Source organism: Lynx canadensis, chromosome B4 (assembly GCF_007474595.2).
Source record: "Lynx canadensis isolate LIC74 chromosome B4, mLynCan4.pri.v2, whole genome shotgun sequence".
Taxonomy (NCBI): Eukaryota; Metazoa; Chordata; class Mammalia; order Carnivora; family Felidae; genus Lynx; species Lynx canadensis.
Genome location: NC_044309.1, coordinates 21,625,085 through 21,639,055, shown reverse-complemented (window position 1 = coordinate 21,639,055; position 13,971 = coordinate 21,625,085). Strand labels below are relative to the sequence as shown.

The 13,971-nt window shown below is 41.7% G+C and overlaps 1 protein-coding gene across 1 annotated transcript in view; it reads left to right on the top strand.

The window, feature by feature from the left end:
* Window positions 1-13,971, top strand: part of CB4H10orf67 (chromosome B4 C10orf67 homolog) — a 161,602-nt gene that overhangs the window by 4,609 nt on the left and 143,022 nt on the right. The window contains exon 2 of the mRNA XM_030322833.1: window positions 11,889-12,009. Coding sequence (XP_030178693.1) covers window positions 11,889-12,009 — 121 coding nt within the window. The remainder of the gene's footprint in view (window positions 1-11,888; window positions 12,010-13,971) is intronic.

The window sequence follows — 13,971 nt, the reverse complement described above, 5'->3', positions numbered from 1 at the left end:
GTTTCTACATCTTCAAAACAAGAAAGTCAGTATCTCTCTTATGAAATTATTGGGAGGATAACCTGAAGGGAAAATGTGCGTGTTAATGCATATATCTTAACAACCACACGGGACCAGTTAAGCACTCAATACATAGTGCTTAATATAATTTTTAGATGCTCTGTAGGAGGTATCTATAGAATTTTTGGACTTGATTTTAAAGCATCGTATTGTAGTATTATAACATTATGGCACCAGAAGGAATAACTGAAAACGTTATGCCAAGTATGTAAATCATATCCTGAAAATATATGTATTGGAGGTGTTTTAAAAATACTTTTAACTTATTTTTACCAGCGTTATTGGCATGTAATTGACATGTAACATTATATATGCATAATAACTACCCACATTCCATAAACCTACTGTCCACAAAAGATTTTTTGCTTAAAATGGAAAAGAAAGAAGATACATGTTCAAGCTTAATGAAAAATGAAGTTGAATAATAAAAAAGAGCTACTTGGCACCAGGGAGGGTAAAAGATTGCATTTCTAGACTGGAGGATGAAGCATTGAGGTCTGTGAAACATGAAGCATTGTAGAATATAAACAAGTTAAGTCGTTGTTCGTATTTATTATATCACTGTAGGACTCGGGATCTAGACAAGAGGGAGAAACCTTGCCAGTATTTGAATGGGGGAATATTTCCCATTCCTTATTAAATTTTAAGTATTTTAACTAGTAAAAGTACGAGAAGTAAGTGAGAGGATTCATTTTCCGAAACACCAAATAAAAACCGTGCTGTCTAGTTAACAATAGGTTTACAACCTATTGGAAAGATGTACGAACCCCCCACCCCCAAATGGAGTCCCAAACCCCTAGACACTTCACCTCCCAGTTCTTCTTCCCTCTCCATCTTGCAGGCTTATTTTCGTGGGCTTTGCAATGAGCGTGCACCAAAGAACTGAAGTCTCTGTGGCTCCTCAAGGAATGTACTTTGGGGCTTACATGGGCGTGGGGCAGGGGGTGCTGGGTAAGGCTGTAACGTCTGTAGTACTCAGCCAATGGGGAGTCAGGGGAGGAACTTGCACGCTAGGAGATAAATTGCCTGCTGTAACTGCCTGTCTGTCAGACACCCGCTCTTGCAAGAATGTTGACTAAAGCCTCGCCTCACTGTGCCTGAGTCTCCATGTCCCTCCTTTGATGGGGCTTATTTCCCGCAAAAAAGGCAGTAACGTTGGCAAAAGAAGACTTTAAGCAGTATCCTCACAGCGATCGAAGAATGGAGCTGTGATCCCAAGGGCAGAGGGAGAGTAAAAAAGAAAGTAAAAAAGTAAGAATTTAGAAGACCCTCACTTCCACCCCATCCTGGTCCAAAGCGGATGTTCAGACCTCTTGGGAGAGAGCATGGCTGGTGGCAGAGAAACTTGTCAGAGTGGTGGTGAGTGGCCAAGAGACTTGGGGGAAGATGTAGGCAGGCTGAGGTTCTTTACCCAGCTGGGAGATCCACATCTTCATTCCTGAAGGTCCTGAGTTCTGAAAAAATAACTTTCCCAGGGTGCCTGGCTGGCTCAATCAGTGGAGTCTGTGACTCTTGATCTCAGGTTTGTGAGTTTGAGCCCCATGTTGGATGTAGAGATTATTTAAAATCTTAAAAAAATAAATAAATAACTTTCCCTCTACCCTTCTAGGCAGGTTCTTGGCTGAGACCCCTGTAGGAAAAGACAGATTACTCGTAGAAAAACAAAGAGAAGTTTAATAACATGTATACCTCCTGTATGCATGGACCCCAGCAAATTTAGTAACCCCCCAAATGGCCCAAGCTACCACTTTAAATACCATCTCCACCTAACGACAAAAGAAGATGTTGGAGGGTGAAGAGGGAGCCAGTTGTGGGAGGTTACCAAGCAAAGCACAGTAAAGGAGGGTATGGCTGTTATGCAGATTTAAGTCCTTGCCTTGTTAAATTTCTAGAGATTTAGTCTTCCTTCTCTTGCTGGTACAGCTTGGGAGACACCTTTACAAATGGAGATAACCCTCATAAATGTACATGTCCCTTACAAAAGGGCAATTTGTGCTCTGTTTTCAGAGCTTCTGTCCCTGCTGGTCCTCAAAAATAACTCGCTCAAGATAATCCTTATACCAAAGAGGCATGCTTTGGGGTGGCAAGTTCTGCTCCCCTTCAGCATGGAAATGCTAAAAAGCACCCCAGAGAATCCCCTGGGTTCCAAACGTAGCCTTCCTTGACTCCATTGTGTACCAACAACCCCCTTAACCCCTTTGTAATCAGAATCAACCATTTCAGCCAGACCCCATTCTCTCCAATTTGGTTCAAGGGCAAAAGGATAGGGAAGTGGCCAGGTAACCGTTCAATTAAATCTCATCTAACCCACTGGAATTATTGTCGTGTTTCTGGGTGGAAGTAATCACCCCCTGAAAATGAAGACATCCAAGCCAGCAGATCATCAAGTTGCTGGGACAGGAAGCAGTACTTTAAGGAGTGGGTTACGAGGTATCCTAGTGAGAGGAGCCACTTTACTTCCGTCTCTCGGTTCCTGGACCCGTGGCTGCGGGAATGAGAGCACCACATGCTGATTCAAAGCATATACTGTATCCTGTAAGACAGAAACACATCCTCGCATGGGTTTGTCTCTCAGATGCCGTAACGGAATCTGCAGTAAGCTATTTTACCCTTCCATTAGGCCAGCCACTACTGGGTGATGGGATATGTGATCAGACCCGTCATTTCCATGGGCATGAGCCCATGGCTCCACTTCTGCTGTGAAACGAGTACCTTCTGATAGAAGTGCTTGTGTGCACCATGTCACGATGGCGGATGAGGCCTTCTGTGATGGATGGTGGTTCTGGCAGATGCATTATGACCAGGGAATGCAAATCCGTGTGCAGAATACGTCTATGTCTATCCCAGGGAGGATGATGGAAGAGGTTCAGTGTTATCAAGCTGGTACCCGCCCCCCTGGTTAACACTGCCATGTTAGGAACTCAGGATTGGTGTGTGTTGTTGGCTGAGTAGGCCCTCAGTGCTTGCAGCAGCCAGGCCATCCTCCGTAAGGGGAAGTCCATGTCATTGAACTCCATCCCTGCCACCATAGCCATTTCGTTCAAGGGCCATTGAGCGAACGCTGGGTTGGTTGCAGAAACTAACCAGCTGCTATCCCCAAAGGATGTCATTTTGCCTCCTCGATCACTAAATACTTTCTCTGTGGTAGATTCCCTTTTGTGAGCATTCACAAGGGGCACAAGTATCATTATAGCCTGGGCCTGTTCTTTTTTTTTTTAAATTTTTTTTTTCAACGTTTTTTTAATTTATTTTTGGGACAGAGAGAGACAGAGCATGAACGGGGGAGGGGCAGAGAGAGAGGGAGACACAGAATCGGAAACAGGCTCCAGGCTCTGAGCCATCAGCCCAGAGCCCGACGCGGGGCTCGAACTCCCGGACCGCGAGATCGTGACCTGGCTGAAGTCGGACGCTTAACCGACCGCGCCACCCAGGCGCCCCAGCCTGGGCCTGTTCTTAAAAGTTCATCCACAAGCTTTCTATAGTTTTCAGCATACACAGAACTCTTCCCCAGACTTTCTTGTCACCAATTTCTCAGTCTTCTTCCTACCAAGTTCCTGACCATTATCCACTTAAAACTTGAACAACAGAACATAAATCAATACAGATACGCGATCCTGGCTGTCTCTCATCCAGAAAAAGCAAACAACCAAATGTACTGCATGAAAGTCTATTCAGTGGAAGGATTTTCCTTCATGGCTGTCCTCCATGGTCACCTCTGAGCAGGGCTGCGGGACTAAAGGTATCCCCCTTCTGACGGCAGCACCCTCTGTTAACCAGGCTTGAGTTCTTCTTCCTCAATCAACTGATCATACGGAAGTGCCCATGAGGCCGTAGCCGTGGACGGAGGGGGAAGAGGCGATGCAGCACGAGCCACATGCTCCCTGTAAATGTCGTCCCTTCTCCTTGAGCCTGGTCTCTTACATGTCCCTTCCATCTTATGAGACTGAAGCTGCCTATGCCCGATTTTATGGTTTGGTGGGTCAGATAAAACCCAGTTTGTCATGGGAAACTCAGGCCTGCTGACTCACGGTGACGTATTCAGTCTTTTCCAGGCTCAGTAGCAAGCCAGGGCTGTTTCTCAAAAGGAGAATAGTCATCTGTACAAGAAGGCATAAGGTTTGCTCTGAAATCCCAGAGGTCTCTGCTGTGATTTTCTTAGTGGTGCTTGCCACAGGATCACAGATCATCCCCGTTTGTCATAGGCACTCATGAGAGCCATTTTATCTGCTGGATCAGATAAAACTGGCAGCCTTACCTGTGACTTGGGAAATGGGTTGAAGTAGCATATACAAATGTGGTATATGTTGCTTCCAAAGTCACACTTCATGGTTCATTAAGGCCTAAAATATTGACAGTTCTTCCTGGTTGAAAGTGGTGAAATTTGAGCTTGCTTGAAGAATGCATATGACTTTTAAAAAATGATTTACTTTGGGGGAGCCTGGATGGCTCCGTCTGTTAAACATCTGACTCTTGATCTCAGCTCCGGTCTTGATGTCTCTCTCTCTCTCTCTCTCTCTCTCTCTCTCTCTCTCTCTTTTTTAATGAGTTTATTTATTTTGAGAGAGACAGAGACAGCACAAATTAGAGGGGAGCAGAGAGAAAGGGACAGAGAGAATCCCAAGCAGGCTCCATGCTGCCAGCACAGAGCCTGATGCAGGGCTAGAAAACACGAAACCATGAGATCATGACCTAAACTGAAACCAAGAGTTGGACGCTCAACTGACTGAGCCACCCAAGTGCCCCAGCTCAGGTCTTGATCTCTCGGTTATGAGTTCAAACCCCCACCCCCTCGCCCCTGTTGGGCTCCATACTGGACATGAAACCTACTTAAAAAAAAAGATTAGTCTGAAATTACTTTGAATCTACAGAAAAGTTACCAGAACAGAACTAAGATCTTTCATATCCCCTTCACTGAGATTCTTCAGTTCTTAACATTTTACCATATTTGTTTTTCCTCTCTCTCCCTGTTTCCTCCTCCTCCTTGTCCCCTCCCTTTGTACACATTCACACATATAAAAACTCATACACTCATTATTGTTAGTCTTTTTCAAACATTTTGAGAGTAACTCTAGAATTGGTGCCCACCACTGCTAGGTATTACGGTACAATTTTCCTAAAATGGATATTCTCCTATATAACTAGCACACAGCTCTCAAAATCAGGAAGCCAACATTAGCCCAGCACTACAACGGGCCCCTTCAAGTTGTGCCAGGTGTACTAACAGTAACTTTTTCCTTTTTTGTTCAGGATCCTGTCTACGTATGTGTTGTGTTCAGCTATCCTGGCCCTGCAGGCACATTCAGTGTAAAAGAGTTCCTTAGCCTCTCCCTGGCGTTTATGTCCTTGACACTTTTAAAAAGTATTGACTTCAGATTTTGTAGGATGACCACCTCTATCTGATGTTTTCTTGTAACCAGACTCAGGTTATGCATTCTTGGCAGGAATGCCCCAGAAATGGAGATGTGCTCTTTCCAGGGCATCAACTTCAGTGGGCAAATGTCATTCAGTCTGTTTCCCCATTGGGGCTTTAACTTTGACCTTGTTGGGTTGGTGTTTGCCAGGGTTCTGTATCATAAATTTACCATTCTTCCCTTTGTAATAAATTATTATTTGGGGGGCACCTGGGTGGCTCAGCCAGTTAAGCGTCCTGCTCTTGATTTCGGCTCAGGTTATGATCTCAAAATTTGTGAGACTGAGCCCTGTGTTGGACTCTACTGGGACAGAACACAGCCTGCTTGGGATTCTCTCTCTCCCTCGCTCTCTGGCCCTCCCCCATGTGTACGTGCTCTCTCTAAATAAATAAATAAGCATTAGAAAAATTTTATTTTGTGAGTAGGTATTACAAAATCTCCTTCCCCCCCCCCTTGCTTCACTGAGATATAGTTGACACTTGACATGGTGTACGTTTAAGATATATAATGTGATGATTTGGTATACGTATATATTATAAAGTGGTTACTGCAATAAAGCTAGTTAAAACATCCATCACCTCACATAATTACTTGTGTGTGTGTGTGTGTGAGGACATTTAATATTCACTCTCTTAGCAACTTTCAAATATACAATACAGTACTGTTGACTGTAATCACTATGCTGTACGTTAGATCCCAGAACTTCTTTCTCTTAAAATTGGGAGTTTGAAAAAAAAAAAAAAAAAAAAATTGGGAGTTTGACTAACATCTCTCCATTTCCCCACCCTTCAGCCTCTGCAGCCACCATTCCTTTCTCTGTTTCTGTGAGTTTGGCTCTTTTATTTATTTTTTTTTCCACGTTTATTTATTTTTGGGACAGAGAGAGACAGAGCATGAACGGGGGAGGGGCAGAGAGAGAGGGAGACACAGAATCAGAAGCAGGCTCCAGGCTCTGAGCCATCAGCCCAGAGCCTGACGCGGGGCTCGAACTCACGGACCGCGAGATCGTGACCTGGCTGAAGTCGGACGCTTAACCGACTGCGCCACCCAGGCGCCCCGAGTTTGGCTCTTTTAGATTCCACATATAAGTGAGATCATACAGTATTTGTCTTCCTCTGTCTATCTTATTTTATGTAGTATACTGGCCTCAGTGTTCATCTATGCTGTCACACAAATGGCAGTTACCCTTTTTTATGGTGGAATAATATTCCATCGTATATAAACATTATATCTTCTTTATCCACTTACCCATTAATCGGCACTTAGGTTGTTTCCATCTCTGGGCTATTTTGAATAATGTTTCAGTGAACGTGGGGTGTAGATACTGAGATAATGACCTAATTTCCTTTGGATATATACCCAGAAGTGGGATTGCCAGTACATAAGGTAGTTCTATTTTTAAGTTTTTGAAACAATTTCTTAAATTTTGATTAAGAAAAATTCTCTTAATCAAAATTCCGCTGACCAGCCTTACCTGTCACTGATGACTCCCACCTTAATGAGTCGCCTCTGTGGGGGTTGCCAAATGCTGGTTCCCTAGTTTCATCATTCTTTTTTACATCCATTACATTAACGTACCCAAGTCTCCTGATCATTCTGGCTCTGCGATGCTGTTCCTGTTTCTCACGCTACCCTACATTCTTGGCTACTGGGCCTACTGGCCTTTTCCCCTGCATGGCTTCCAACCTTTCTCATGGGGAAATTGTCTCTTGTCATTGACCACGATGTTGATTCCTCCACTCTTGCGAGGGAAGGGAATGGAAGGAAAAGGAAGTTGGAAAAGATAGTGACTACATATGGTTTCAATAGGTGAAACTGTGGGGAGACTGTATCTTAGGCTATGGGTACTACCAAGGTACAGATGTATTTTGAGAACATTTAATAGGTGACCATGGTGCATAGTGTATATGCAATGAGAGATGAGTTAATCGCTGCCTCAGAATATATAGCATATTTTTGTTCACTTGTTTACTGGTTGTCTTTCCCTTTACAATGTAAGTTTCATGAGAACAAAGACTTTACCTTGTCCACTCCTGTTAGCTTTGGTGCCCAAAACAGGGTCTAGCAAAAAATAGGTACTCAGTTATGCTTTGTTAAATGTGTGAAGCTCAAACAAGTAGTTTGCACCCATATTTTGAAGGTCAGAATAAGAAGACTGTATTTAATTCTCTTTGACAAGGGAAGACGGTCAAAGTCTTTTATAGCAGGATAGTGAAACAACCAAGGTTTTTGTAAAATACCTCTAGGGATAATGGGAATGATAGATTAAAAAGAGAGAAATTTGGAGCCTTGTAGTAATTTTAGGAAACATTTATTATCTATATTTTATGGGATGCTTACTTGAAAGTAAAATGATTTTGTTTTTATATCATGTTTTAAAAGATTTCAGGGGCATCTGGGTGGCTCAGTAAGTTACGTATCTGACTTTGGCTCTGATCATGCTCTCACGGTTCGTGATTTCGAGCCCCCCCGCCCCCCCCTTCGGGCTCTGTGCTGACAGCTCGGAGCCTGGAGCCTGCTTGGGATTCTGTGTCTCCCTCTCTCTCTGCCCCTCCCCCGCTCATGCTCTTGTGTGTCTCTCTCAAAAATAAACATTAAAAAAATTTAAAAAATTCTTATCATAGATAATAAGATTCATCCATTTCTATAGTGTAGTATACTGAATTTTAACATAATATACTGAATTTATACATAAATATACGGTATATACATAAATATACTGAATTTTAACATAATAATTACAACTTGGTGGTTTTCACAAATTATTTTCCAAAATGGTTGTAGATGTCAGGTAGACAAAGCTTTAAATATTGGTGGTCTTTTTAGTTAATTGCTATATCTTAGTCATAAAAAAAATTCAATACAGAGGTGTGTGGCTGGTTCAGTCAGAAGAACATGCACCTCTTGATCTCAGGGTCATGAGTTTGAGCCCCATGTTGGGTGTAGAGATTACTTAAATAAAAAACTTTTTAAAAATAAAATAAATATAAAAAATTCAATACAAGAAGCATTTATTGAGAGGATTTATGGGTCAGGTACCTGTCAAGGACTCTGCAGTGTTTGAGATCTTACCCTACTTATAAGCTAACAAGTTTGCTTGTTTCATGGCTGTCAGCAGAAGACACAAGACTCCTGGGTCAAAGACAAAGGACTTTATCATCATTGCAAAAGGACTATCCAGACTTTCATGCTTATTTCTGATGATTTGCCATGCCCCCGCAGTGCCATGAGGGTAACACTAAAGACCCATCATAGATACCTATATACACAGCGTGTTGCGTTAAAGGAGGGGATCCCTGAGCTTGCTACTCTTTATAGTAAACAGTATCAGCCTGCTTCTTGGCAGAGGAAAGGCATTACCTCATCCTTCAAGATTGCTCACTGCAAACTCAACTCTGAGGAATGGCCTGCGGAAAGAGTGGTCAGGATTTTGCATTCTTGGCATACACAGAAAGAATGTGCAGGGACACTCAGGGACCAAGGAGATGGCCTCTTCCAATAGTACTGTGTTAGTGTGAAAAAGATACAGACTCCTAAAATGAAATTAGGCCAAATCTAAAATACAATTTTCTGTGGAAAAACACGGGAAATATTAGTTGGAACTGAGGTATACAACATCACTGGTGCTCCCTCCCCATCTGGATAACACTACTGATGAGATTTGTCATCAGTCTGATATTGATGAGTGTGCGAAAGATGAGTTGAAAATTTAGTGGGAGTAGTTGAAAATCATTATTTTAAGTGCTTAAAAATTTATGAATTTAAATTTAGCCTTTCTTGGTTGAATATTACTAGACTACAATGGTTTTTTCCAAATGTGATGAAAAAATGATACTTCAGACCATAATAATGATAGTAACATTGCCACCACAACACCAATAGCAGTGAACATTTCTTTTTTTTAATGTTTATTAATTTTTGAGAGAGAGACAGAGTGTGAGCAGGGGAGGGTCAGAGAGAGAGGGAGACACAGCATCTGAAGCAAGCTCCGAGCTAGCAACACAGAGCCCCGTGTGAGGCTCGAACCCACGAACCGTGAGATCATGACCTCAGCCAAAGTCGGATACTTAACCCACTGAGTCACCCAGGAGCCCCAGCAGTTAACATTTCTTAAGGGCTTACTATGTGACATGCATCATTCAAAGTGCTTCTGGGTATTAACACACTAATCCTGACAATAACTGTATGAAATAGGCACTATTTTTTTTTTCATAAGAAGAAATTAAGGCCCAGAAAGGTTAGGTAATTTACATCGTATCACATAGCTGGAATACCAGGAAGCGTTCAGCCGCGATTAACAGAAACTCTCAACAATTGGTGCGTTTATTATATGATGCAGGAAGACCAGAGGTATGGCGGGTTTTAGAGCTAGTTGATTCGATGGCTAAACAAAGTCATCAGTGAAAATTACTTGGTTTTTTTTTAACAGCTCATCATTCATGTACGAGCTTTGCCCTCTGACTGGCCCCACTTGTGGTCACCAGATGGCCGTGGCACTTCTTGGCATCGCTTCCACGCAAGGCAGTGTTCGGTCACAGAGGAAAACTCTCCCCTGGTGCCCTGTCGGTGTCGGAGTGTAAAAAGCTTTCCCACAAGCCCCCAACATATCTTTCCTCGGGTCATTCTTGCCAGAAGCAAGTTCCACACCCTCCCCTAAAACATCTGCCCAGAAGAATGGGATCTCTGTGATGGAGACAAGACAAGAGTTACCCTCAACACTGGGAATATGATCACCCTGCCCTGATTTCTGTGGGAGATACATGTGAGACTCTGCCAGCAAATCAGGAGGGAAAGGGTTGCAGGGGGGCGCTCCCAGCAGGGTCAGCTGGTCAGCAGACAACGGAAGATAGAAGCACTCTGTCTTCTTCGGGGCCTGCCCTGCAAAGTCTGGTGATTCTCCTTGGGCTTTCATGGCTTTCTTTGTTGAGCTGACATTTTAGAAGCTGGTAGTTGTGGTAAGTTTGATCACATTGACGGAGTGAATCCAGAAAATTGGCTTTCTTTTTACTGTTTACGATAGCCATCATTCAAGGTCGGTAGGAAGAGTTTACAAATACTTAAACTCCTTGCCTACTCAGATTTCTCAAGAAACGGAGTCTGAAAATCAAATACAGTATGGTGGTGTCATGATCCCAAAGAAGACTCCTCAAATTGTTTGGTTCCGGGAACTGTGATCGTTCCTGGGGACCTCAAAGAGCTTTAGTTGATGCCTATTCATGGTAACTGTATTAGAATTTTACAAGGAGAAGTAAAGAATATACGTAAATTAATTCATTGAAAATAATGGTAAACCAATTCTATGTTAATGTAAATAACACAGTTTAAAGAAAAATGAACTTTATTTTTGAAAACAAGAATTTTAATGAGTATAGTGTCATTACTTTACATTTTTGCAAACCTTTTCAGTGCCCGGCTTCGTGAGGTAGCTGAATTCTCATATCTGCTTCTACATTCATGTCTTGTGCTCACATAACCTGTAGCTTCTGGAAGACTCCACTGAACGCTTGGGAGAGCGTGATGGTGGAAAAGGAAAATAAAATTTTAATGCTATCGGGGTGCCAGGGTGGCTCATTTGGTCGAGCATCTGGCTTGATTTCGGCTCAGGTCATGATCCCATCCTTGGTCATGGAATCCAGCCCCGTGTGGAATCCAGTCCTGCCAGAGCCTGGAGCCTGCTCAAGATTCTCTCTCCCTCTCCCTCTCCCCTGCTTGTGCACTCTTTCTCTCTTAAAAAAAAAAAATCTTAATACTATTATGAAAATAATTTTGACCTTGTGGACTCCCTGGAAGGGTGTCCTGGAACTCCAGGGGTCCTCAGGCCACATTTCAAGAACCCCTATCTCAAAGTATTTTTGCTTGTATGCCTGTGTATAATTTATAATGGGTTTAAGCAGTAGCACAGGTAAAACAGTAGATAGGATATTAAAAGGAGGCTCAAATTGATCATAACTCAGAGAATGGAATTAAGATGAGTACCAGTAGAGCAATATGCCCAGTGCAGGGAATCTGATAATCCAGCAGAGTCCTGGTGAAAACCCCAAATCATGAGCAGCTAATTCAGAACTTTCCTCACCCCACAGGTCCCTTTGAATCTTTAAAATATAGTATAATTTGGGGCATCTGGGTGGCTCAGTCGGTTAAGCATCCAAATCTTGATTTTGGCTCAGGTCATGATCTCACAGTTCGTGGGTTCGAGCCCCCATCAGGCTCTATGCTGACAGTGCGGAACCTCCTTGAGATTCTTTCTCTCCCTGTCTCTTTGCCCTGCCCCACACATGCTCGCTCTCTCTCTCTCAAACTAGGTAGACTTTAAAAATGTATATAACATGATTTACACAAAAATATGTGTAATAACACACATGTTAAAGGAAATATCTATTCTATAAAGCACTTTTAATCTCTGTTTATTTTTTCCAGACTTAAAATTTCCGATGATTTGAAGATTGGCTTTTTCAGCACAGACCATGCTACTCAAACTGATTCCAATGAAATTTTGCCATTGAAAGAGTTGAGTTCATCTACAGAGAAGCTAGTACAGGTAAATCTGGATTCATTTAGAAACTTCTGAGATTATTTTAGGTGTTGTTTACCTTTATGTCTCTTTCCTTCACAGAATGGAAATGATGAAAAAATTTTAAATATTAGCATCTTTTACAAGCTGAATTGGATGAGAGCTGTATTTTTTTAAATAATTTGTATACACTGCTGCTTGTATTTACATCACGCGCATATATGTTTTGCGAAGTGTGTTGTTACTCTCCTTGAAATTCTGTTGACATCCGTGAACATTTTCTATTTATGATGCATTCCGAGATCAGACGAGATCGTGCGTGTTCAGGCTGGTATGGCCATAGACTATTTATGATACCTTTTAAAAATTGTAAAATACTTTTGGTGTGTAGAAAAATGTGGAGAATACTACAATGAATAACTTGGGTTACCCATCATACAGCTTTGTCGAACCTTGGCATTCCATCATATTTCCTCTGGATCTTTCTTGATTGTTAAGAAACAGCACATTTCATACACATCGGATATCAAGAGTTATTAAGGTCCCTAATCAATAAAACTGTCACACGGGATAGCATACAACTATAAATACTCTTGTGTCCTTCGTTTCTGTTTTTTTTCACTCAACAATATAACTTGAAAATCATTCCATATTGATACATAGTTTCCTTGCCTATTTCAAAAGTACATCATATCATAAAATGTGCATCATTTATTTAACTATCCCTCTATTAATGGATGTTTTGGTCATCTTAAATCTTCTACTGCGATGAATAATTCTGTACATACTCATAGGCCAGCAAATTTGTGGCATAAATTTAAAAGTGGAATTTCTGAGTCAGAGGATGTATCCATTAGTCACTTTGAAGGATATTGCCAAATTGCCCTACACGGAGATTGTACCAATTTACACCCCAACTCATAACTTTTGAAAGTTATTTTCTTACATACTTGCTAATTTATTGTCTTTCCTAATGCCTTCAGAACAGTTTTATAACTTCATTTCCTTTGCAGTTTGGCGCGTCCGAATGACTGACTTCTGGTCAGTAGAATTAGGTGGAAATATTATGTGGCAACTTCGGGGAACCTTCCTTAGTGAACAGTTCATGTGCACTCATTTTCTGCTACTTCACTCCTGCCTCCACCTCTTCTCCCTACCTCCCTTCCTTCCTCCTTCCCACTTTCCTTCCCTTCCTTTCCTTCTTTTCCTTATTTCTGCGCCTAGAACATGGGTGCTAACGTTTGTACCGTGATTTTGAGGCAGTGCATGCAGCGGAGTGATAGAATGGGAGGGACTTGTGTCATTTTCACCACTGATTGCCCACATCAATTTCCAGTGAAAGAGAAATAATTTCTCATTGACGCTTCTGTTATTTGGAGTTCTAAGATATAGCTGAACCAAATTCTGACACAATATGCTTAAATCAGATTAAGAGTGTTTCCTCTATTTTTAATTAATAAGAGGCATTTAAAAAAATATCATGAATGACTGGATTTGGATGCTTTTCATGGATCTACTGAATCATTATGGCTTTTCTCCTTTACATGATGATGTGGTGAAAACTGATTTCTTTTTTTATTCCAGTAATCTTTTTTTTTTAATTTGTTTATCGTTTAATTTACATCCAAGTTAGTTAGCATATGGTGCAACAATGATTTCAGGAGTAGATTCCTTAATGCTCCTTACCCATTTAGACCATTCCCCCTCCTGCAACCCCTCCAGCAACCCTCTGTTTCTTCTCTGTATTTAAGAGTCTCTTATGTTTTGTCCCACTCCCTGTTTTTATATTATTTTTGCTTCCTTCCCCTATGTTCATCTGCTTTGTATCTTAAATTCCTCATATGAGTGAAGTCATATGATATTTGTCTTTCTCTAATTTTGCTTAGCATAATACCCTCCAGTTCCCTCCACGTAATTGCAAATCGCAAGATTTCATTCTTTTTGATTACCAAGTAATATTCCAGTGTGTGTGTGTGTGTGTGTGTGTGT